This window comes from Astatotilapia calliptera, chromosome 23, assembly GCF_964374335.1.
Source record: "Astatotilapia calliptera chromosome 23, fAstCal68.1, whole genome shotgun sequence".
In the NCBI taxonomy this organism is placed as follows: domain Eukaryota; kingdom Metazoa; phylum Chordata; class Actinopteri; order Cichliformes; family Cichlidae; genus Astatotilapia; species Astatotilapia calliptera.
Window position 1 is genome coordinate 28,286,612 of NC_137443.1, and position 26,924 is coordinate 28,313,535.

At 40.7% G+C, this 26,924-nt stretch overlaps 1 protein-coding gene across 1 annotated transcript; it reads right to left on the reverse strand.

Moving 5' to 3' along the window:
• Window positions 1-781: 781 nt before the first annotated feature.
• On the reverse strand, window positions 782-20,580 carry obsl1a (obscurin like cytoskeletal adaptor 1a). Its single transcript, XM_026157767.2, has 25 exons — window positions 20,224-20,580; window positions 17,588-18,850; window positions 15,629-15,898; window positions 15,101-15,361; window positions 14,519-14,824; window positions 13,295-13,561; window positions 12,933-13,208; window positions 12,400-12,514; window positions 12,024-12,184; window positions 11,556-11,828; window positions 11,172-11,447; window positions 10,787-11,062; window positions 10,429-10,704; window positions 7,661-7,936; window positions 7,303-7,572; window positions 5,590-5,856; window positions 5,246-5,515; window positions 4,866-5,132; window positions 3,232-3,498; window positions 3,026-3,138; window positions 2,743-2,896; window positions 2,412-2,573; window positions 1,975-2,079; window positions 1,609-1,875; window positions 782-1,531 (listed from the first exon to the last, which is right to left on the reverse strand). Exons 2-25 carry the CDS (start codon window positions 18,774-18,776, stop codon window positions 1,257-1,259), a joined length of 6,639 nt encoding a protein of 2,212 aa, XP_026013552.1. The 5' UTR covers window positions 18,777-18,850; window positions 20,224-20,580; the 3' UTR covers window positions 782-1,256.
• Between the last annotated feature and the right edge of the window lie 6,344 nt (window positions 20,581-26,924).

The window sequence follows — 26,924 nt, forward strand, 5'->3', positions numbered from 1 at the left end:
TCGCGTACAAGGAGGGAGAGAGGATTCAGAAACACCAGCAAATAACTAAAGAGATAGTATCTTACCATTGGAGGCACATAACAGGTTTAAAACAGTGTTTTCATGAAAGCCATCATCAAATTACTGATGCCGCGTGTGTTTTGGAATTCATTGGCAAAGACGAGTATTTATAGGAACGCTGAGTCATCTTGTTAATGGATTACATGTAAAACAGGTTGTGTCACTATGGGGGCCCATTCACTGATACTGTACTTCTTACACATTCAGTAGATATGTATATGTTGTTTTTGCACAGTAATAAAGCAAACGAATTTCATTAATATATGGAATATTCATGTTACTGTACTCATGATTCAATAGCTGTAACTTTTTCTTTTTTATTTTTTTTTTGTGACCTTTGTTTTATCATACCAAATTCTGTATGGACTGTATGTAATAATGCCCCCCATAAATGCTTAAGGAAACATGGTCTAAGGTGCTGTTCTGTTTTTGGGGGGAAAAAAGCAACACAAGCGGTACATTTTCAAGCCTGAGGAGGTGGGTTTGTTACATTTAGTCAGACAAACAAAAAAAAAAGCCAGATGTTAAGAGAGGGGGGAGGGGGCAACAAAGACCTGACACCGGACCTGAGGGATGCATCTGAACCTTCAGCTGATCATCTACTGTTCCCTGAAGCCTCATCAGAAATCTCAGTGGAAAGGTGGCTGTCAAGCTTTTTTTCTTGTTTTTTAAGGAAAAAAAAAAGGAAGGAAAACTCAGAAAAGGCTGTGCAGGGCTGCAATTGACCTTGATAAACAAAGAGATGGCTCAAGATTTATTTAAAAAAACAAAAACAAACAAACATCCACATAGCCAGCGGTTGCCATCTAGAACTGCTCGGATCAAGTAAAACATTTTTTTCCTTAAAAGCATTTTCATTCTGGTGCTTCCAAGAATTTTTCAAATACACAAGTATTTTCCACCCAAAATAATCTCCACACATTTAGCTTCTCTGAAGTTATGAGAAGGCTTTAAAATCCAACAGATGTTTCCATGGAGCAATTTTTAAATGGGTTTTATTTGGGAGTTTTTTTATTGAAATAAAAGTTACTGTGATGTAAACAGCAAATAAATATGATCTACAATGTAAAAAAAAAAAAAAAGTATAGTCTAATTTAAGAGTTTTAGTGGCAATTTCCACAGGGGGTTTTTTGGGTTTTTTTCCCACTTCATTTTCTCAGGTGTTACTTTGGTTCCACAATCATACTACATTTCAATCATCCTGTTACGTTGAGCGTGGCGCTGCTCTTCGCCTTTCCCATAGTAAACTTCACCGTGCCGCTCATGTCCACGCTGGTGCTCTTCAGGATGAGTTTGTGGACTGTCCCGTGGTTTTCCAGGCGGACAGAGGGCCCCGGTTTAAGGTTCTCTCCATTCAAAGTCCAAACCGGAGGCTTATTTATGGCGACTGATAACTCACACTGGAAAGTCGCTGGCTCTCCCTCCATCACTTCCACGTCCTCTAGCTCTTTCACCATCACAAGAGCCTGGGCTGGAGCAACACAGAATAAATCAGTTTGACAAAAATGTATTTAGGGTGTTCCGCTTTAGCTTTCCGCCCCAACTTACCTTCCACCATCAGTTTGGCTTTGGAGGTGTGCTCTCCGACCTCAATGCTGTAGGTGCCCTCATCCTCCACAGACACCTGCTGAATCACCAGTTTGTGGGAGCAGCCATCAGCCAGGATTTCCAGTCGGTCTGAGGAAACCAGTTCCTCCCTGCCTTTGTACCAGGTAGCGCTGCAGTGAGGCGAGGAGACGGTGCATTCAAGGATCACACGATGTTTCTCCAGAGCTGTTCTGTCTCGCAAGGGCTTTACAATAGAAACTGGAAGTTCTGAAACAAGAGGAAATTCAACATATAGATGATTTTAAGTCACTGATATGTCCAAGAAAAAGGCCAGTAAAATATTCTGAAGATAAAGAATTAACTTACCCTCTACCTCAAGGTAGGCAGTAGATTCAACATCCCTGGCTACAAAGCGGATTTCTCCAGCATCTTCAGCTTTAATGTTACACATCAGCAGGAAGTGTTTGGTCCCTGGAAGAGAGCAACAATTCTCAGACTTGCCAACAGTGTACAAGTGGTCTTTTGCTCTTTCCAAGGTCGTGCCACCACCAGAGGTACCGCTAAAACTACAAATAGAGAAATTTAAATCCTTCTCCTCTCCAAACGAGGTTTGAGGGTTTTTCCATGGATGGTGATGCCATTTTCTGGAGAACCGATTGGTCAGTAGGCAGTGATTTCATACCTATTGATCTCCAATCTGAAACTTAACCTGTTCTGGAGCAGATTATGGTATTTTACTCTTGTATTATTTATGATTTTATGATTGATTTCTAAGTCTCATAGAAATGTCTGCCTTCTCTGACCTTCAGTGCGGATCTTGATGGAGCTGGTTGGTCGGATCCTGTGGCCGTCTTTGTACCACTCCCCTGTCACGTCCTCCAGAGAAACATCACACATGAAGACAGCATTCTGGTCCTCCTGGATGTAAAGATCCTCCAAATCCTGCACTATCTCCAGCTCATGCTCTGCAAGTTAGTTAAAGACGGCAAAAAGATCAGATGGCAAAAGAAGAAAAAAGTTATTTTCCTTAAAACCACTAGATGGAGGTATTGTATAAGCTTTACTCCAGCTACTCACTGGCTCCAGTTGGTTCAAAATGAGTTGTGTTAAGCCAGTATCTGATCAGAGGCTTACCATAAACCTCCAGCGAACAGGACGTTTTGATTTCCCCTGTGTCGCATGTGTAGGTGCCAGAATCTGCCCGGGAGCACTGCAGGATTTGACAGAACCTCTTACGACCCATTGAGTAGATCCGACAGTTTTTCCCCGGCTTTAGCTCCGAACCGTCCTGAGTCATAGAAAAAAAAAGTCAAAGGCATTCTTTATTCATTATATCATTCTTAAAACTGTCACCTTGCTGGTATAATAAGACAAAATAAGGGCAAGATTACTGAGAGTATTTACTGCTTGATTTTACCTTAAACCATTTGACTTCAACATTTTGTCGGGAGAATTCACACTCCAGGGTGACAGGAAATTCCTCCTCCACACGGGCATCAGCCAGTGGTTTCAAGATGGACACTGGTGTTTCTGTCAGTTTAGTCAGTCCAGTCAATCAGTCAGTGAACTACTTGATGAAGGTGTAAAAAGTGAAACCAGTGAGCTTCACGGGCTTGTATTTACCTTTGACTGTGAGCCTCGCTGTGGTGCGCACTCCTTCAGCTGAGAAGGCGATGGTGCCTGTGTCCTCCAGAGTAAGGTTGGACAAGGTGAGGCCGTGAACTCGTCCATTGGTGCTCACCCTACACTGATTGTTTGGCTTGACCCGAATGCCGTCCTTTTGCCAGCTGCCCTCCACATCTGTGTGTGACAGCTCCACCACAAAGGAGGCAGTCTCTCGTTCAAAGGTTTCTTGGTCAGTCAGACCTTTGCGGATGGCGATTTTACGGGCTGCACAAGAGTAGATTAGTGAAAGCGGTGAGAGGTGAGAGGATACCATCATTATCAAATTATAAATCGAATAAATATCTATTAAATCATTGAAAAAATTATTTTAAAAAACTGAGAATTCTTTTTTTTTGCAAACTGTATTTTGCTGATATGCATTTGAAAGCCAAGATTGTGTTTCAAGGACAACTGAAGGTTGTGCAAATATAGACAGAGCTCAGTTTATCATGTTACAAAAACACTAGCAGGAGCAGTCCACTGTCACTGTGTCACTCTTGTACACGGCTGAATAACAGTATGGCTGTGTTTCAAAAACCTTTTCACACTTACAGGTCTGGCTCGGCTATTCTTAGTACTTCTTTACACTCTGACATGCTGTGAAAAACACCTTCAGTGTGTACTGTTCTTTAGGCCCGAACTCATCTGTGTCAGAAGAGATACCAATCACAAAGTCACATGGTACGCTGGCTTCTGAAATGTCTTGTTTTATAGTCTTCAGAGCCGAGTAAGTACTGGAAGTATCTGGCTAGTGTTCTTTCTGCCTCCTTTTATCTTATTTATTCACACAGCAGTTAGGTTTGAACAGTTAAATCCAGACACAATAAGCAATTTTAGGAAAAGTTCATTTCTTCACTCGCTATTTATAAAATAAACAAAAAGGCTTGTTGCATTTCAAATCAACATGAGCTTTCTCCAAAATGCTTCTTATCGTCTTAAGTTGTTTGGACATATATTATATGATTGCTGCATATTTTTGGCTTTATATACTTTTCTATATGTGCTTTTCTGAAAAGTGGTAAGGTGTTTTTTTTCTTTTTGCATGTTTTAAAATCCTGAAAACTTCACTGGTGTCTCTTCCCATAAAAATGAATTAGGATCTGTAATTTGAGACAGATACGAGATAAGAGCATCAGCCTGTTAAAATATGAAAAACAAAAACAAATTAAATCAAATTAACACACACTAATAAAAAAACACTTCACAGAAAAAACAACAGTTTCTAGATGTATATAGTTATAGCATTAAAAAAAAATACAAATTAAACATAATTAACACAAAAATTAAGAAAATGCTTTTTTCATTCAATATTTTTACTCGTGCTTTGAGCAAATATGATGAGTTCAACTAAAAAAAATCAAAATATCATAAAATGGTGCAGAAAAATCTGAAGTTTCCAAATCTAATCTAACCATTTTGAAGCCCAGTCTAGCTATGATTTTGAGACCTAATGCCCTGGATGAGTCTGATAAAATATATCTCAGATTAAAGTATACTAAGAGGGATTGAAACCTGAGATCAATAGTTCGGTAGAAACCCTAACCCTAATGACACAACTGCATTATCGGCATTATCTGCTGCAGTTCACTTACGTTCTACATTGAGTTTGACCTGCGTCCGGTCATGCAGAGTCTCGCACCGGTAAGTCCCCCTGTCCGACAGAGTCAGGTTGTGGATGGTGAGACTGCGTTTGCAGCCGTTCTGGGCCAGCGTGTGTCGGGGACCAGACTGGATAACCACCCCCTGCCTCATCCACTGGACCTCACCGGCCTCCAGGCTAATCTCTGCCTCCAAGGTGGCATCACCAAACTCCTCTGCCATAACAGCTTCCATTTTCTTAGTAAACATGACCTGAGCCTCTTAACATTACAAGAGTCAGAAAAAAATGATCAACTGCTGATCATCTGATGATCACAGATAGAAGATAGATGGATGGATTTTAATCTCTTTTAACCTTGACGATTGGCCTTACCCTGAACTTTGAGGCTGGCTTTGCTCATTTGTCCTTCAGCTTCTGCTGTAATTTTTGAGCAGTCCAGCATCTGGCACTTTTTAATCACCAAGGTGTGGCACAGGCCATTGTGGGTTGCCTGGAAACGATCACCCAGAGTGATAGGCTCATTGTCCATGAGCCAGACCAGCTGGACATCCTCTGGGGAAACCACACACTTAAAGGTTGCATCTTCTCCTTCCAGCACTGTAGTGTTGTGGAGTTCAGTGAGGAACTCAATGACTCGGGGCACTGAAAAGACAAAAGTTATGAAGCTGCTATCTCATTGAAAAGAGGAGAGGAACTCTATTTCAATGCATACTTACTTTCTACCCTCAGTTTTGCAACAGTCCGGTCATCTTTGGACTCACAGGTATACTCGCCAGCATCCTCTCGAGATAGACGATGAATGGTCAAGCTTCTTTCGACTCCATCTGCCCTAATGGAGAATCTCCTGTTTGGGACCACCTCTACTCCATTCCTTAACCACTGGACGTCCGCTTTTGGCTTGCACACCTCACACCGAAGGGTCACCATACCATCAGCGTGGGCCACAGTGTCTCTAAGCGGCTTTGTGAACTTAATTCTCATTTCTGTAATACAGAAAATCAAAGTTGATATGAGAAGATAGGCCAGACTGAGGCTTTCTACACTCAACAAAAATATAAACGCAACACCTTTGTTACTGCTCCCATTCCCCATGGGATGGACGTAGAGACCTAAAATTCATTCCAGATACACAATATAACCATCCCTCCCAAACAGTGGTCACAAATCAGTCCAAATGTGTGGTAGTGGGCACATCTGCCATATTGAGATAATCCATCCCACCTCACAGGTGTGCCACATCAGGATGCTGATCTGACATCATGAGTAGTGCACAGGTGTACCTCAGACTGCCCACAACAAAAGGCCACCCTGGAATGTGCAGTTTTGTCTCACAGCAAAATGCCACAGATGCCACAAGCAATGAGGGAGTGTGCAATAGGCATGCTGACAGCAGGAATGTCAACCAGATCTGTCACCCGTGCATTGAATGTTCATTTCTCAACCATAAGCCGTCTCCACAGGCGTTTCAGAGAATATGGCAGCACATCCAACCGGCCTCACAACCGCAGACCTCGTGTAACCACACCAGCCCAGGACCTCCACATCCAGCAGGTTCACCTCCAAGATCGTCTGAGACCAGCCACCCAGACAGCTGCTGGAACAATTGGTTTGCACAATCAAACAATTTCTGCACAAACTGTCAGAAACCGTCTCAGGGACGCTCAACTGCATGCCCGTCGTCCTCATCGGGGTCTTGACCTGACTCCAGCTCGTCGCCGTAACAGACTTGTGTGGGCAAATGCTCACACTCGATGGCGTCTGGCACGTTGGAGAGGTGTGCACTTCACAAATGAATCATGGTTCACATTGTTCAGGGCAGATGGCAGCTGAGAATGTCCCAGTTCTTGCATGGCCAGCATACTCACCGGACATGTCACCCATTGAGCATGTTCGGGATGTGCTTGACCGGCGTATACGACAGCATGTACCAGTTCCCACGAATATCCAACAACCTCGCACAGCCATTGAAGTGGAGTGGACCAACATTCCACAGGCCACAATTGACAATCTGATAGACTCCATGCGACGATGTGTTGCACTGCATGAGGCAAATGGTGGTCACACCAGATACTGACCGGTTCTGGGTCCCCAGACCCCCAATAGCGCAAAAAACTGCACATTCCAGGGTGGCCTTTTGTTGTGGGCAGTCTGAGGTACACCTGTGCACTACTCATGATGTCAGATCAGCATCCTGATGTGGCACACCTGTGAGGTGGGATGGATTATCTCAATATAGCAGATGTGCCCACTACCACACATTTGGACTGATTTGTGACCACTGTTTGGGAGGGATGGTTATATTGTGTATCTGGAATGAATTTTAGGTCTCTACGTCCATCCCATGGGGAATGGGAGCAGTAACAAAGGTGTTGCGTTTATATTTTTGTTGAGTGTACATAGCTGTTCAAAATGCAAAACAAAATTTTAACCTTTCACCAGCAGGCTGAAGTGCATCTGGTCTGTGTTGATGTCACATGTGTACTCGCCGGCATCAGAGCGTCTCAAAGGCTCGATAGTAAAAGTGCGTTTATGGCCCTCCATGAGTGCTCGGTAACGATCACCTTCAACGGGCGACCAGTCTTTCATCCAGCGCACTAGAGCGCTTTCCTTGGAAACATAGCTTGTCAAGGTCACGCTCTCTGCTTCGTAACCCGTCACAACAATGTCATCCTCCTTGTTCACAAATGTAACTGGAGTCTCTTTGATAGAAAAGAAAATTTAAAAGAAAGTTATATGACCTTTTTTCTCTTCTTTAAAGCTGTGAAGGCTTATTTTGTGGATTCGTACCTTGAATGCTTATAACGCTGACCATCTTGTCATCCACAGCGTCACACACATACTTTCCAGAATCGGAAGGCTGAACACAGGAAATGATGATTTTCCTCAATGTCCCATAGCTTTCAATATAGGTCCGGTCATCACTGGTGAGAAGCCTGTCATTACAATACCACTGGACAGGGGCATTAGCACGAGATACCTCACAGGCCAGGATCAGGTCATCGCCTGCCATCATCTCCTGGTATTCAAGGTCATTTGAGTTTCCAACAATGGTCACTGGAGGCTCTGAGGGAAGAAGATGGATTAATTCATGCAAAGTTTTGCCAGAAATATCCTTTTGAAAAAAATGTACATACAGAGATAGCTCTTTTGTGATAATATCATGCCAGTGGAAGCCAAAATTATAACTACTTGATCCTGCCAGATACTAGCTGCCGTTTTGAAATGTTTTCAAAAATGTTTTCAAAAAGTCCAAGGCAAGATGCTTAGCCTTATCCCTTTCAAAAAATAAGTTTAACCTTTTATTTAAATAAATATTTAAAAAGTACTTGAAAAACAGCTAACTGCTTATCTTCATTGGAATGGTATGTATAAAACTTAACACTTCAGAATTCCTCACAGAAACAGCATTGACATGGAGGTTATGAATAACCTTGTCATGGCTTCTGACAGAACGGAGTCTCTCAGAGACATTCTGTTCATGTAGATCGGAGTTCCAGTTGTGCCGACGAATTCTATTTACATTATAAATGCTCCTCTTAAGCAGTAACATTAGAAACCATAGCATACAATTGCATTGCTATGCAGATGATACCCAGCTCTATGTGTCTGTCAAGAGATATATTCTAAAGACACTTCTTCAGCATGAGAGTCAGAGAGTAGAAACACACACGCTGCAGTTTTTACTTGCAAGGGCAGTCACAGAGTGCTCGCAGTGGCTCAAGGACTCGCGCTCTGCCACTGTCCTGGTCTTTATTTATATTTATATACAATATGCATTCGTTTATTACATTGGAATGTGGATGTGTGCGCGTGTGTGTGTGCGTGTGTGCCAGGAGAGGCTTCTCTACCTGGCATGAAGTGAAACTGCTCGTTAAGCTCTTATCTAGCACTAATAGGTACTGCTCCTTCCCTGCATGATAACGGGTCACAGTGAACTAAAAACAGTCTGAGTTATAAAGAGGTCATCATGCAGTATTCTATCATATGCAAACTTATTTTATTAAAAGTCTATACTGACTACTAAGTACAATTTTCTATTGACAGTGTCAATAAAGCTAGATGAAACACCTATTAGTTAAACTGCAGGCATAAAGATATAAAAGCCCGTATAACCTCTAAGTTCAAATAAAAATTTGACTATTTTACTTTGCTTAAAAATCTTAGTAACATGGTGTCTAACCAGATACAGTCCCAGTCAAAAGTTTAAGACCCCTTGAAAAATGGCAAAAACTCATATTTGCATGGTAGGATCTTAAAAAGTCAAAAAAGTTCCCTTTTTGAACATGGTCGGGTTGTTAAACTGCATAAGCAGGGCCTCTCACAGAGTGCCATCGCTGCTGAGGTGGGACGCAGTAAGACAGTCATTTGGAATTTCTTAAATGAACCTGAGGGTTATGATGGAAGACCCAAAAACATTTCACCAGCACTGAGCCAGAGGATCCAATTGGCTGTCCGTCAAGACACTGGACGATCCTTGACCCAAATTAAGGCCTTTATTGGTGCTGACTGCAGCCCCATAACCTTCAGACAGCATATGAGACTGAAGGGCTTCAAAAACAAAATAACATCTTCAAAGGCCTCGTCTCCTTGAACGCCACAGAACTGACCGTTTGGACATGAGACACTGAAAGGTGGTAGAAAGTTTTATTTTCTGATGAGAAAAAATCTTGATGGTTTCCAGTGTTACTGGCATGACAAGCAGATCCCACCTGTGATGTTTTTTTATGCACCATAGTAGGTAAATGGTAAATGGCCTGTATTTATATAGCGCTTTTACTCGTCCCTAAGGACCCCAAAGCGCTTTACACATCCAGTCATCCACCCATTCACACACACATTCACACACTGGTGATGGCAAGCTACATTGTAGCCACAGCCACCCTGGGGCGCACTGACAGAGGCGAGGCTGCCGGACACTGGCACCACCGGGCCCTCTGACCAGAGCAAAAAAATACTTTTGCTCTGCAATAAACGAGAATAAAACGACATCAGTCATAACTGTGAAACACTGGGTGGAGTGTTAGGCCTATATGTGGCTACATCAAATGAAATACCATCATTTAAACACGCACGCACTCAAACACTTCACAAACAGACCTTTCAAGGCGATGCGTTGGTCTCACAACACATGAAAAAACATTTTTTTAAAAAGCAAAATACGGAAGCTACAGCAGAAAAACAAAGTAGGTGCTTTTTCCTGTAAAACAGCCTGTTTCATTTTAAGTGTTGTTTTCAATAAATTGCATGCTCAAAAAAATGTTTTGTCTCACTCCCATTTCTTCTTGTTGCATGTTGAAGCTCTACCTGGAACCTTGTTAAGATGCAACCATGCAAAATATGATATTTTGTCATTTCCAAGTGGTCTTAAACTTTTGATTGGGACTGTATTTACCATGGATGGCATTGTTTTCGTCTGCAGTAACCATGTGAGGAAACCTGGAGTCCTTTTTGACCAGGATATGTATTTCAATGTGCATATTAAACAAATATGCACGACTGCTTTCTAAGAAAAAATTAAAAAAGAAGAAAAATACATTCAGCCATATTAACCTTACCTTCTACTGTAACTTGGAAGCTGATACTGTCATCTCCGACATCCAAAAAATATTCTCCTGAATCTTCGAGTTCAGCATTGAGGATGACGAGCGAGCGGAAAGGACCTTCTTCCTCTTCACAGAACCTTTCATCACCCTGAACACGACAGCCATCCTTGTACCATTTGGCAACAGCATTGGCTCTGGAGAGCTCACACTCCAGCACAATGTCATCAGAAATCAAGAACTTTAGGTTGTTCTTGATCTCTGACTTTCTTAAAATCTTTACTGGTGGCTCTGAGGACGCAGAATTGAACATTTATCTTTAAATTTCACAATGGGTCAGAAAACTCATACCGAGGCAATTGCTGCATCTTACCTGAAACTTTAACCTGGAAATCAATTTTATCATCCATAGCGTCACAAGTGTATTTGCCAGAATCCTCAGGAGTGGGAGAGTGAATTGTCAAACGACGAATGAGCCCATCTTCTGTGATGGTGACATTGCTGCTTTGCTGAATTTCTTCACCATTTATCAGCCACTTGACTTCTGCATTTGGTCGGGACACCTCAATTTCTAGAATCACTGGTTTGCCAGCAAGACTCTCCAGTTTTTCAGCTATGTCTTTGGGGCAAGTTAGCGTTACTGGTGGCTCTAAGTGAAGCAAAGAGAAATAAAGTATGTAAAATGTAATGTGATGATTCGTTTACTGAGTGACCATGTATAGACCATAAATAATTAGCCTGAATGTATGCCTGTTTACCTGTAATAGTTACTAGGAAAGCCAAAGAGTTATCTTCTGTGTCACATACATACTCCCCCGTGTCGTGCACAGTGGTTATGGGTATAATGAGCCTCCGTTGGGCCCCGTCCACCTCCAGGATCAAGTTGTGCCCTGCCTCTACTTCTAGACTGTCTTTGAACCAGCGCACAGGAGCATCCGCCTTTGAGATCTCACAGCTGAGCTCCAGCCTCTCTGATGCCAAGTGAGTCAGTTCCAGCTCTGATTCACTGGGATAAATGATTCTTACTGGTGGATCTAGTACAAGTGAAAGATATTAAAAAAAATAAGCATTTAAACTTATTTTGTAGATTCTCTATGTTTCAATTTGATATCTGTTAGAAGAGGTGAGCACTAAAGTTTTACCTTTAACACCAAGTTGGAAGAAGATGGAGTCTCCATCTGTTTCACAGACATATTCTCCAGCATCCTCCTCTGAGCTGCAGAGAATTGTCAGCCTCCTGTAAGGGCCTTCTGATATCAGCTGGATGTTTTCACTCTCTGCCACCTGCAGGCCATCCTTGAACCATCGCACCTTCCCCCTGGAGCGAGACAGCTCGCACTGCAGGTGGATCTCCTCTGAGATGTAGCTCTCAATCACCACATCGTCTTTAGGTTCCACTATCATCACTGGAGGCTCTGTGTTTTTTGTTTGAGTAATAAGAGCGAGGTCAAATGGTGCTCACAATGAATTAATAATCTATTTGTTCCACAATGCCACCTTTAATCTTTTTATTCTCATTTTAAAACTTCAGGGCCAAAACACAGCCAAAATATGTTGTTAAATGCCTTTTGTTTTTACCAACAGGAGTTGGAGGAGAAAGGTCAGTGTACCTCGGACATTGACTGTGAACTCCATGCTGCTGTTTCCTGCCTGGCAAGTATAACTTCCAGCATCTGAGGTTTCTGCAGAGCGGATAATTAACCTCCTCATGGTTCCTTCTGCCTGCAGAGTTATGTTGTCACTGGGCTTGATCTCACAGCCGTCTTTATACCTGGGACACAGACACAGATAACTGTAAAGAGTCTCAAAGAGTTTGTTTTAGTTACATTAAAAAAAAACCTGTGTCCTACTAAGAGGTTGATTGTGCAGTAAACAAAATGATGCAGGAAGTATTTGAACAGTTAGACACTGGAAACACAGAAGACTACAGACTTTACAGATCTACAGATCTGTCTTTATTTGCAAACAGGAATTCTTCAGTCTTACCACACAACTTCAGCATCATCTCTGGAGACATGGCAGACCAGCACCACAGGGTCCAACTCCATGCTGCTCTTATGAAGTTCATCCTCAGCGACCGGACTGAAATCCACCGGAGGACCTTAAAAACAGGGTAGAAGGAAGACTGCATGTCAATGGCTGGAGCTCAAGGTATTACATGAACTAGCCCTGTAAAAATTGGAGTGATTCTTGGTATGGTTTAATAATAAGCCCAGATGTGGTCCAAATGTGTTAGCACAGGTTTTAAACAAGGTTTTGGTTTCTTACAAGACATAAAAATCAGTCAGAGACACAGTTGTTTATATTCAGTGTCACTTAATAATCCAAGAAACATCAGTATTTTCATGATATGAAATCCAGATAGTATATTAAGTATGCATTTTCCTGTATAAGAAAATTAACATGTGATTCTTTAAGTAAATATAACAAAATGGTCAATTAATATCCATGTTAATGTTAATGTCTATGTTAATGTTAAAGAAGCTCATCAGCATGTCATCTGTTCATAAACCAATTACCTGCAACATCCACATTGAATGTGATGACATCCCCTGAAGTTTCACATGTGTAAACTCCAGAGTGAGGTTCCTCAGCTGACTGGATCACGATCCTCCTCATATTCCCATCCGCCTGGATGTTTAGACCATCTGAGACCTGAAGCTCCTTGCCATCTTTGAACCAGGATACTTTTGCAAACGGATGGGAGACTTCACAGTAGAGTACAATGGCATCCCCTATGTCCACCTTTTTCTTGCTGTCTAACTCTGACAGAGGACTGAATTTCATCACGGCAGCTGATGAAAAAAAAAAAGAACACAGAAATAAGCAAACTTAAAAAAAATGCATCAATCACAGGTTTTTCAGAGGTTTTTACACCTACGTTTAACGTTGAGCACAGCGGAATCCCTGACTCCGTTAGCTATGAAGGTGACCTCTGCTTCATCCTCTGTCATGCGACTTTCATGGATCACCACTGAGTGCTTTGTTTGATTGTGTTGTATTGAATATCGTCCGCCGTGCTGCAGTTGAGCACTATTGAGAAACCAGGTTCCAACCATTGGGGCAGACAATTCAATGGATAAGTGAGCATCTTGTCCTTCTACAACCTCACAGCTTTGGAGGCGGCTGAGGATCTTGGGCCCAGGAACTAGCAAGTACAGAAGAAGTACAGTACAGGTATTAGTCAATTAAGCCTGACAGATATGTTGGCCCTAATAATATTAGCTATTTGCACATATATTGGCATCAGAATTTACAACAGAATTAAAAAGTAAAGAAGAGACAGGAAAAATGTCTTTCTACTATGTTATGTGTTGATTTTGCACAGCTTGCATAGTCTGCCACCAGAGGGCGCTCTGCAACTTCCCTGTTGGCAACAATGTCTGAACTGCCACAAAACATCAACCAGCTGATCCAAGCAGATCTGGCAGTGCATAAATGACTAATACATGACTTGTTGTGACATTAAAGCAAGATTATTTTTAAACTCATTGTCATTTTATCATTGGTGTCTGAAAGAAAAAAATATTGGTCCATATTTTTAAATTGCTCAATTTAGTCCTATAAACATATCCTATGTCGTACATTATTAGTCAACAAATAATGCGTAGTTTACTCTAGAAAATTACAGGAAAGTGCTGGAAGTTAAATTTAGCAGAAGGAAATTGTCATTTTACAGTACTGTCAGCTGTTTGGTTGTCATTATAGTTTCATATTAGTTCTCTTACTCCAGTCTACATAATATCTATGTTTATCACTGATAAATATAACTACATGTCCTTGTTCGCTTAAACCTTAACACTTTTCTTTGCCACACTGGAGACCACATCAAACACCCACAACAAATTTAAGCACAATATAACTGAAATAACCATAATTAAAAGAAGAAAAATTATTAACATTTATATGCCCATGGTTTCTCAGCAAGTTAAAAAAACAAACGCTCTACCTAAAAATGTATACAATTTTGTGTTTCATATTTAAAGTAAACTGTAGTGTTTTTGAATAAAATTATATTCACCTCAAAGAAGAGTTTCAAGTAAAACTTTAAAAAAATGACATTTAATATATCTGTATGTAAAATCTGTCGCCGTGTGCTCCTCACCCAGATGGACAACTTTGGGAAACTCCACATGGCCGCTTCGTCCATATTTGTTAATGCAGCAAACTCTGAAACGGTAGTTGCCCTCGCATCGTACAATGTCACCGGTGACCTCAGCTGAGGTGGCGGTCTCTGAGGTGAAACACTTCTGCCACTCCTGAGAACCCACTTCTTGCATCTCCAGCACAAACACAGAGCGGGTGGAGGTCTGACTACTGGGGGCGGGATCCCAGTTAAGTAGCGCACTGTTGGGTCTGTCTACATCCATTTTGACTCCCACCGGACAGATAGGTGGGCAGTGTCGTGTGGCTGAAAGACAAAGAAGAATAAAGAATGTAATAAGGGTGGATTGATAAAAGGCTGATTGTCAGAAGGCATCATTAAATTCACTGAAACTAGTTAGTTAATTAGTATACAAGCAGAAGCAATAATTGTAATGTATTATTAGACAAATGTAAAAATAATTAAATAAAAACACATTTTGTCTTAAAATTAATACATTTAGACAAGTGAGCCTACATTTTTGCATATGACTCCTTCTAAAAATAAATTTGCCATCAGAGTTCCCACTGTTTGCTAAATTACCTTTGACTTTGAGGCGTGATGAAGTCTTGGATCGTCCTGCGACAAATGTCACAACTCCCGAGTCGTGATAGGCCACGTTGACAAAGACCAGAATGTGAGTTTTGCCAAAAGACTTGAGGATTGTTTGGTGTGTTTCATGTAGCTTCAACCCGTCTTTGAACCAGTGGACCTCCATGTCTTCGTTCTCCACCTCCACGCAGAAGGCTGCATTCTCACCCTCCAGGACCTCCAGTTTTCGTGGAAGCTTACGAACAATAGTACCTGTACGGATAAAAATCAATGCAAATAGTTTTTCAAAATAAGCTTAAAAGCTGCATCAGGTAGTTTCCCCCTTTGACCACACACTGTGCTAGCAGGTGTTTATACAGAGATCATTTAGCTTGAAATAATGACATGAATGGATATCATTAAGTTAATGCGATAAAGCAAGTGTGCATTGAAATTTTGTCTTCCTGAAGTACTAGTCCTAGAAATACCATCCCTTTTTACAATAATTTGATGCACCATAGCCTATTTTTCATAGTGTACCTTTAACTGAGAGCTCAGCAATGCTCTTTGCTCCATCAGGCATCTCACAGAGGTAGACTCCATCATCGTCTGTTCCCACATCGTGAATAGTGAGTCTTCGTTTGGTTCCTTTCTGCTCCATCCCATATTTACTGCTGGGCATCAGCCTCTGGTCTTCCAGGTACCAGGCAGCTGGGAGTGACTCATCAGGTACCTCACACTCAAGCACGGCAACGTCCCGCTCTTTCACCTCCACGTCTTTTAACGGGCGCCTGAACCGCACGGCAGGGCCTGAAGAATAAGGACAACGTTATCTTTGGTCCAAAGTGGATGAATCGTACATATATATGGGTACATGTGTGCAAGGATTGATGGAGATGCCAAACAAGAAGCTGTTTCGCAGTGCTATAGCGTAGATTTAGAAGACAGTTCAAATTCATTGCATTGGCAGCAGGCCTAGAAAAACTCAAACTCAAAATAATAATTAAAATATAATGTGTGGAAATGAAAAAATTTAGCGCAAACACTTAATTTTTGATTCTCTTTTGCTACCATATAATAGTTTTCAAGCAGTGATTAGCAGTGGTAATGTTCCGTCATGTTATCTGTATGTTAATGACTGGCATGTTGAGCCCATTAACTAAACTGACTCTTATGGTAGAGGCAGCTCACAGATGCAGAATGAATCACATATGAATGGGGTAGCATTCTAACTATGCACAGCCCTCACAATTGCAGCTCATGGTATAATGTTTTATTAGTATGGTTTAAGATATGCCCTCATTTATTGTAACTGGACATATACATATTCATTTCAGTTGTCCATTTTCAGTGACTAATGTCTTGAAAAGAAAGACGTTTCTTTTTGTGTTATTCAAAAGGTTCCAACAGCATGAAAGCAATTTAATCTGCTTTAAGGAATAATATTTGGTACAATGAAATGTTTTCTACACTCAAAAAAGTGAAATTGGGTGGTTGTTACATGTAAAAGATTCAAACTTGTAATTTCAACTAAATAATTTCATGTTTCTAAGGTGAACATAATTAAATCATGTAGCATCTGTATGAAATTCAGCAACTTAATTTGTTCTTGTTGAGATGACATGATACAATCTAGTAAGCGTGGTTAGTTGACTGGACTCACGAAATTCACAAGATCATATTAGATGTCAAACTGCAGGAAAATTGCTGGAGTTTTAAGAGGCAGACAGCTACACCCACACCACGTGTATGCTATTGCTATTTATTGTGGTTTAACCTGTCAAGGACAAAAACCTACAGAAAATTCTGCATCAAGCCTTGTAATCATTTTGTTAAGCCTGCATTGACAGCTTGGTGGTGTGATGGTTAGTGCTGTTGTCTCACAGCAACAAGGGCCTGGGTTCAAATCCACAATCTGCCTAGTTTGCAGTGTGTAATTGGAGTTAGGTTAATTGGTGATTCTAAATTACCCATGAACATAAGTGCAAATGGTTGTTTGTCTCTATGAAATCATCAACCTGCATATTGGTTCATTACGCAAGACTAGCAGTAATTGCCTTGACTAACAAAGTAGGTGTTCAAACAACAAGATTTCATTGCGTTTCCCTGAAGTTTTTACCTTGTGTAGAATGAATTAAAACAAATTTCACTCTACATACTTAAATCCCTTCAAGTCAATGTAAGTACATCAAGCCACCAAATGCCAAATGTGTTGGTTTGACATGGTCAAAAATGGGTTATTGTACTTGGTTAAATCACATGGAAAAAGGTGCCATGATTAAATTGTGTAGGTGGTTATTTTCAGAGGTTTTATAATAATGTTTCAATGTTAATCACCTTCTGTGGTTTCTGTTACTCTTTTAATCACTTTTTCCATTTACTTGTAGCATTCAGTGAACACAGAGGACTAACATTATTTGGGTTAAATATTGTTCAAGAAGAATATCACATGTCATGTTCTTCCATGAAGGTTGCAGAAAAAAGAACAGGTTGCCATACCTTTGACGGACAGGTGAACTGCACTTAGGGTGTTTCCCAGCGCGTTTGATGCTGCACACACATACAACCCTGTGTCCTGCACTTTACAGTACAGCACCTTCAGGGTGTAGTAGCCCTCTCTGTCCTCAAATATCAGATGACGTCTGTCAGGCTCTAGGGGAACTCCATCTTTCTTCCAGATGATCTCAGGTTTCGGCTTCCCTGTTACAAAGCAGCGAAACTTGGCGTGTTTCCCCTCCGCTACTGCAAATTTCTTCACTTTTGATGCATCGACAGGTGGCTCTGCTGTGATCCTTGACAAACTGGGCCTCCCACCCCTGTGCTTTGGTGACCACTGGCTGTTAGTGTGACCAGTCGAGGATGTTTTGCTGTCACCTCGCTCTGGTACAGGTTCGACAAGAAGGACGGCCCCAGCCAGGGCCTCACCATGGCAGTTGACGGCCTTGCAGGTGTAGACGCCTTTGTCTGGCATACGTGTCCGATATATCTTGAGTTGGAACCAGCCACCATCTTCATTTCTCATGCTGAAGTGAGAACTCTCAAAGATGTCATTGAGTTTCTTCCCATCCTTTTCCCAAATCACCTCTGGCAGAGGAGTCCCCCAGATTTTACAGGAGAAGGCAGCGTCTTCGCCTCGATCCACACGCAGAGACAGGGGCTTGATGAGGAATCGCGGTCTGTCATCAGATGTCAGATCAACCTCTGCTTGGTTTTTGCTTAGCCTGCTGTTCCATTCTCCATTCAGTTCCCCTCCATTTGCCTTGCAGTGTTCACCATTTTGCACTGCATTGTAGCCATTTAGGTGTCCCACAAATTCTCCATTTTCTTGCATAGGCTGTGCCCCACCATTGACCACTAACTGTCTTGCGTCCTCATCTTGTTGCTGGGCCTCTCCTTCAACTTTAAGTGAGGCTGCTGCATAGGTTTCTCCTATGCTATTTCTAGCCTTGCAGATGTACTGGCCAGCATCCTGCTGGGTCACTCTGGTAATAGTCAGCAAGTAAACCTTTCCCTCATCCGAGATGTTGTAGCGTCCTTCAGACAGGATCTGGACATTTTTGCGTTCCCAGATCACATCTGGGCGTGGGTCTCCACCGATTTGGCACTTCAGTGTTGCATCTGTTCCACACTGGGCCACTACAGGACGTGGATAGCCTAAAACACGAGGTGCGCCACCAAAAATATCCATGGTGATGTCACCTTTTGTTTGGGTCGAATGAAGAAGTTTCTTCTCAAAATGATCTTCTTCTGTTTTGTAAATAGCTGAAAGAGAAAGAAGATTATTAGTTCAGTAGATGATTAAAATCTGCCATGAGTGCAGCTTTTGAGTTCAAACCCCAAAGCACCATCTAAACAGTAACTGTGTGGTTATTGTGTCCCAGATGGGTTCATCAGTAATCTGACTCAAACTGAAAGCAGAATGCAGAGTGAACAGTTTTATAAAATACAATAAAATGATCAATCTCCATTAATTCCACGGTGTATCTTTTTCCTGTCTTCCTCCTCCCATCGCCAACCTTTCACGGCAGATGGCCGCCCCTCCCTGAGTTTGGTTCTGCTGGAGGTTCCTTCCTGTTAAAAGGGAGTTTTTCCTTTCCATTCTCGCCAAGTGCTTTTTTCAAGGGGGTCTTCTGATTGTTGGGGTTTCTCTCCATTATTGTAGGGCTTTTACCTTACAATATAAAGTGTGTTGAAGTGACAGTTGTTGTTATTTGGCACCATTTAAATAAAACTGAATTAAATCAAATTTTAAAAAATTCTGAATACTCAATATAGTTCCCAAAGCTGAAGTAAAGAAGTTTAGTGGTTTTGCGAGGTGGGTATTGAGCAAACACTTTTGGTTGTCTCACAGCTGGTGCTGTAGCTCAGTGAAGAGTGTATTTATAAAGCAGTCTGTCCAAAAAAAGATGCTGGAGCCTCTGTGTCACATAGCACACACAAACACACCTGCAGTCACTAACTAGGACCAACTAATCCCTTATATACATTCATGTGTACAGAATGCTGTTTGCAGTCTTACTGTTGGCTTCTCTTTGTCAGCTCATTGTAACATTCTAGCAACAACTTAAACAATTCAGTATATAAAGCAAGGGTGTCAAACATAAAGTCTGGGGGCCAGAATTGGCCCGGCAAGGACTCAAATCGAGCCCACTTGACAGCTTTTGAAAATGCGAAGGAAGTAATAGATTTTGACTTAGAACTGTATTTTCAAAGGTTTTACAGCCTTTATGACTGATAAAAATCTGCCCCATTACCATTCACGCTAAGCCAAAGTAATTTACTAATAGATAAACACAATGTCAAATGAGTTTGACATCTCTGATCTAAAGCTTTAGCCTCCATTTGTAATGCAGCTGCCACTTGTCTCTTTTCATGGCTCATTTGTTTCCTCTGTGTTGTCACCACCTTTCTTTTTGCTTTGAGAACGGCAGCCATTTGTTCTCTGTGACACATCACGCTTGGAAATCATCTAAAGAGCATAAAGTCATACAACTTTATGACAAGTAGAGGCACATCCCAAGCTCAGTCAGTCTTAGAATGTTTTGTTGGCACATGTAAAGAAAAGATCGTCCTCAGGCATTTTCAGGAGAGAGTTACACAGTGACACAAAAAAAGAGTTCAGAGGATAGACTTACCGCTTTAAGAAATGCTGTCTTTATAGCATTTGTCTCTCTTGTGATGCCTTAAAATGTTATTCTTAAAAATACAAGCTGGCATCAGTTTACTTGGATGATCATTGGTTAGGTTAGCATTCAAGAAGCACGTTTAGAGTCTTCTGCTCATGTTCCTTGTTTTCCTGGTTTGTCTTGTTTGGAGCACCTGCTAGTCACTCAACACCAACGCAGCTGAGAAAAATGGTAGCTTCCATTCACATTTGGTGGTCCAGAGTCATAGTAATATCTTAGTTGTGTCCCCTCAGTCTGGTGTTGGGTTGCAGGTGGCAAGGAGTAAAATGACCACAGCCTTTCAGCTGAGTGCCTGGTTTATGCGTCAGCTCTGATACTGTCATTGTCCAATAGCTAAAGAGTGTGGTGTGAGAGAGAGTGAGCTGGAATTGGTGGTGGGGGGCAGTAAATGCTTTTGCAGCTGCTGCCGCTGCAAGCCACCCCCTAAAAATACCAGCAGCTTCAATGACACTGGGCCAGATAAAGTTAGGCTCCCCATTGACAGGCTATGGTTCGCTGAAGATAGAAGGGGGCCGAGCTCTGCGATGGATCACTCAGCTTAAAAGATATCCTGAGTTAAACCTTTAGAAGAGAAAGGACGCCCTGCCTGCTGAAGCTCCTTGCCTCATGAGTCACGCTGACCCATAAATAGGGTCAAATTAGTGTCACACATTAGAAAATGGTTTATACTGAGGGATGATCAACAGATGGAAGTGAAACAAAGAGTTTGGTGTCATGATAATGCAATTCACGCTAAAAAGATAAAAGACTATGTCATGGCTTTCAGATACACGGCCATATATATATTATCTTAGTACTGCATCATCAGTTAATGTTACACAATTGTAACATAGTAACTACCATAATTTTTGTAACCAAGCATTGTTAACAACTCATATTAATACGCTCCACGCCCTGCGCTTCATCTCTCTTTTTGTGTGTCAAAAATGTTTGTATGTTTGTATTTCAGCACATATTAATAATTGAAAAATCTATTCTCAGTGATAAATGAGTTATATGTAGACCCATATAACACTGTGATTTGAAGAGAAATAATACAAAAATTTCATAAGGTGATAACACTTATTTTAATTCAGGCCCCTTTGTGGTACAAGTCTGGACAGGTAGGTGATTCAGAAGATTATAAATTGTTGGAAAAACTTAAAACATGAAACAAGATGCGTAACATACAACTGGCGTCAGATTTCAAACTACGTGATCAAAAACTACTCACCTCTCCAGTTGTGTCTAAAAGATACACAGTATAGGTGAGCAGTACATGAACACTAAACCCATGTCGTCATCTTAGTATTTTTATTTCCCCCTGCGAGCACAGGTGCTTGTTCACTTATCAATTGTCTCCTTCCGTGGCAGATTTGAATTTGGTGTTGACACATATTGCCTGCATTCTCAGACAACAGCTCTCTGCCCTATCTCTTCAAGTGGAGCGTTTCGGACAGCCGAAGCCACTGATACACACTGCATGCAACCTGTCGTCACGGATATGTGACCTTGAATACAGGTCACATAACTTTGACCCCTTTGTGACGGCGCTGAATTAACACACCGGGAATATCATGTCAAGCACAGACTAAACTTCCCTAAAGTGTGAGTATAATGATGAGAAATTCCTATTTTATATATGGGTTTATAGGGTTTTAAATAAAATATGCGATGTGATCTATCAAGTATGTATCACTGAACAGATGAATTAATACCACAGTCATTTGGAGGAGTCACACTACACTGCTTGCCCCATTTAAGGCTACTTATACCTCTGACATTACAATCCATGCAGTCATCCCCGCAGCTGTTAGGTGTACCAGGAATTAAAAGCACAGTTCTGCTCTTTGTCCTGAGATTGGGTTTCAATATCAAAAGCTGAAGAGGATTGACTGAGACCATGGGGTCTTTAACAATATGTCAATCACCCTCGCTTCAAACCAAGGAAACTATTCTTCTGTGCTGTGTTAAAGTTATAAAAATATTCATATAGTGAGAATGCTTAGATTTCAGAAGGTTAAAAGCCTTTTGTACAACACTAAGTTAAAAGCCATACACAGAAATACTGTTTTTCAGTACTGTCCACTAGATGTGTTAAGTTCTTATTTGTAGAGCATGAAATCAAAATAGAATGATCATTCTGGAAATGTGTGGCCTTCTCTGGACAAAAGAGAGTTCAGTTCTGATCACTGCTAAACTGTTTGTCATTGCAGTCTTATTAAGATGGTTGATTTTACTGGGAATCTACAAAAACATTATGGTCCCAGGATGAAGTATTTATGTCCCCAGAGACTAGAGGAGGCACGCACACGTAGACAGACAGGACCCCATCCATCTCAACCTTCATCACTGCTGTAAAAGACAAGAGTGAAGGTGTACGGAAAATGAAAGGGATACTGAACTGGCAGATGATGTAGACACAGATATCAACAACAACAGAGTCAAGTGATCACTCACATTTTGGCTCTTCCGCTTTTTCCGTGCAACCAGCAAGCCTGCTGGGGGAAAAAAACTTCTGTGTATATGTGTGACACAACTCCAAAAAAGTTCCAAAGAAATCCATATTTTATTGCCTTTATAATGTCATAAAAACTACTTACTCAATGTCTCAAAAAGTTGGGCAGCAAAAGGCTAGAAAAGCAAGTAGGACTGAAAAGAAACAGCTGGACAAACTTATTACATTGCTTGGGATCAGGTCAGTAACATGACTGACTAGGAAAAGAGCGTCTTAGAGAGGCAGAGTTTCTCAGAAGTAAAGATGAGCAGAGGTTTGCCTTTCTGTAAAAAACAGTGTCTATAAAATTGACTACAGTACATAATATTATCAAAAGATTCACAGAATCTGGAGAAATCTCTGTGCGTACTTGTTGAAATCTGTCTGTGAGCACAGTTTGCTGTATCTGTACCAAAATTTGAGTTCATATCATCACCATTATCACAATAGAGAAAAGTGCTTGTATGAATGGGTGCGAATGGGTGAATGAGGCATGTTGTATAAATCGCTTTGAGTGCTCCAGAAGAGTAGAAAAGCGCTATTTAAGAATTGGTCCATTTACCATTTACCTGTGACCTTGGAGGTCATTTTTCTACTCTCTTTCAGGGAAATGAAGGCAGCTTTAGTCTGAATGCGAGTAACATTTCCTTTATAGGAAAAGCTTTCTCAACAAACACTGCCACACTGTCCCAAAGTCCTGACTCATGTGACCTGAACCCCGCGTGACAGGGCTGACTCATTCCTAATTTGCAAGTCTTTACTTCCATTGACCCTCTTAATTTTTAGTGGGGATCTTGAGCAATAGTTCTCCAGGTTTTTGAAGGTATTTCAAAGTTATTCTATGCACATTGTCTGCTTTTCTTTTTCTTTTTACCTGTTTTCAGTCCAGTACTCATACCTATTTTCAGATGAATGTTTTTGTTTTTTAAGACAGCTAACACTGGCCTGTGAATCATTCAAGCATGCAAAGGCACCTCACTCTGATGAACTGGTGTTGTGTCATAACAGTTTAGTCATGGATTGGCCTCCCTGGAGCCCGTACCCAATAGTATTGATGCAGTGTGGGATCATCTGGAAAGAGAACAGAACAAAATGAGCTTTGGATGTCCTTCAAGAAGCCTGGAGAACTATTTCTAAAGAAATTACAGAAAAGCTGCCGACAAGAGATCAGGCTGTGTTGAAGAATAAAGGGGGTCATGCCAAATATTGACTTTCAAGCTTGTTATAGTTGTGAATTGACTTACTGTTATTATATACTGAAAGTTTGCACACATTTCACTAAATAACCTAGTTTCCATTTTTTTTTTAGCAAAACAAAGAAGTGAAGCATGGTTCATGACTTTTGCACAGCCCTATATAATCTAAGCCCCACAAGCCAGATACATCAATTTGATTTGGGGGCAAATCATATCTGCTTTTTTCTTGAGTGAAAACTAAAAACAGCCAGCACCTAAACCTGTCCATAAGCCGAACACATTTTGCTTTTGCAAGAACAGCTACAAAGAATCTCTATAGGCTCCTCTTGTTCATGTGAATCTTTTATCTTTTTCTTTCTTTTTGTGTTATTTCATATATTACATTATATGTGGAGTAGCATGACAATGTCATACTATGTCATAAGCCACACATCTCGGCAACATCCACACGCTCATCCCTGCAGGAGAAGGAGAGAGGCTGCAGATGGGGTGCCCATGCAAAGAGTACCAGAGGCAACAGGCAACTAGAGGAAAGCCACCCAGGTACGAGTTGAGAGCAGGGTCCCAGGGCCCCTGGCACCCAGGATCCACCTGGCACCCAGCATCCGTCAGCACCTCCCCTGACAAGGGGAAGGTCCAGGCTAAGGGAGGGGCAGAGGCGTCCACTGGAAAGAGGCGACCATATCCCACCGGGACACACACACACACACACACACACACACACACACACACACACACACACACACACACACACACACACACACACACACACACACCACTTGTTCACTCACTCTCACCCACCCACTAGTGACACACAGAAAGACAAAGATATATGTGCACTCATAGACCCCCCCCCCAACTAAAAATACTCCAAACTTAAAAATATAAACACAATGTGTTTGTATTTTTAAGTTTTGAGTATTTTTAGTGGCAGTTTTCGAATTGTTCTGTAAGCATAACATTGACATCAGTAGTGAATATACCCTGACTTCAGCTCAAATAAGACCTCTCTGGTTCCTAAAGTCTTTTGGTAAAGAAGTTTTTTTCTTGTTTTTTTCTTTTTTTCGCAAAAAATATTAAAAAAGACATAAATCTAGCATAGTGTTATGTTGGCTAGTAAATAACAGGGGTGCAGGCAAATGTTTGGATCTAGATCTTTTGTGTGTGTTTTTTTCCTGCCTGTATTGTCCCTGATCATTTGTTGTTGTGGACAATATTGTGAGAAAAATACAATTTCAGACAAAAGCGAATACATAACACATTTATTTGAGGAAAGTTTGTTGTGCTCCGCATGTTTTTGTTTTGTTTTGTTTTGTTTTTGGCATCTTGCTACCTTAGGATTTTTATACTTCTAGTTGTTGAAATAAATGTTGTTTTTGTCAAGTAAACTAAAAAAATAACTGCATGAAAATGTACATTCTGATATGGGCAACAGAAACTATATTATTATTATTATTATTATTATTATTATTATTATTATTGTCTTTGTCTTCTGTATGATATCATATCTCTGTACCATGCTGCTTACTTCCGATATCCAATTTTGAAATATAATTCCTAATATAATTAAGTGCTTTGTTAATAGCAGTTATTGCAAGACAGATGATTTGATGTAAAACCACAAAATTATGTCAGATTGTATGAATTAAAAAAACAGTATCCCTCTCAAACATGGCAAAAAACATTCATGGCATTTGTCTGTGAAGGTTCTCATGGCATTTACTAATGTGACATCCTGACACCTACTACCACATAAATAACAAAACTGAGGCTAATGTAGATGAAAAAGATATAAATTGACGGAAATTTAAAAAGCTTTAAAAATAAAATCAGTATGAATAAGTGCCAGCAAGTAAGAGCTGTAATCTTACTTACTCTGGATGACTAGAAAAGTTAGTACAAGACAAACTTACAAACACTTGAAGATGAATTTGACTGTCACCCTCACTGCAGGAATGATGATGAGAAGTAGCTCAATAATTTAAGTCTCCAAAATCTTTGATCTTAAATCAGCTGTACATGTCCTGTATGATGAAACTTACATGAAACTGAATACTGATTACAGTACATGCTGTGCTTAAGTCAGTATTTTGGCACCAATGATAGGTGACATAATTTCTCTGACATTTTTTTAAAGGTTGATTAATAAGCTACTGTGAACTTTTGCTGGCACTCCTCCCCTTTGGCCGCTGCTAAACTAATAGGTAACATTTTCAAATGCTGTTACACTATCAAGTGTTATTAAGGTATCAGTAAGTGCTTAATTCATTATTTATATGGCATTATTGCTCTTTAGTATGTCATTCATAAATATTATTATGACTATGATTATGATTTATTTTTAGCAGTAATGTAGTAGTAGTGATAACTGTTAATGGTGTAACAATAACTGTTAGGTTATATGGTTGGATTGTCATTTATGCTTAGAAATATATACTCATATATAGGGATGGGTATCGAAAACCGGTTCTTGTTGAGTGGTTGTTGGTTCCTACTGTTTCAATTCCTTGGAATTGTTTGCCATTTTCACAAACAATTCCCTTATCGATTCCAGTCGTCCCGAATGACGTCACCACGTTGCGGAGTGTCATTTACCTGGTAGGAAACTAAGCGGCTCAAACGCTAAAAAGTTTGGTCATACTTTACGAGAACGGATGATAACAGGGCAACTTGCAATACTTGCAAAGTAGATACTTCATTTAAGGGAGGAAACACTAGGTTCAAGGTTCTTTATTTGTCACATGCATAGTTATACAAGTATAACACACAATGAAATGTAGCCTGACACGCTCCTCGACATGTGCAAAAATGGAGGGGGGGGGGGGGGGGGGGGGTAGAGGAAGAACATTATATATATATATATATATATATATATATATATATATATATATATATATATATATATATATATATATAGTATATAGTATATACATTGGGTGAATGTGCAGTAGTAGCAGCAAGCAGGTGAATTCTGTACA

Coding starts and splice junctions, on each gene's coding strand:
- obsl1a (XM_026157767.2), bottom strand. CDS start 18,776: ATGGATATTTTTGGTGGCGCACCTCGTGTTTTAGGCTATCCACGTCCT. Junction 5,857..7,302: donor CTTCAGCCTGCTGGTGAAAG/GTTAAAATTTTG, acceptor TCTGTATTACAG/AAATGAGAATTAAGTTCACA. Junction 3,139..3,231: donor AGCGAGGCTCACAGTCAAAG/GTAAATACAAGC, acceptor CTAAACTGACAG/AAACACCAGTGTCCATCTTG.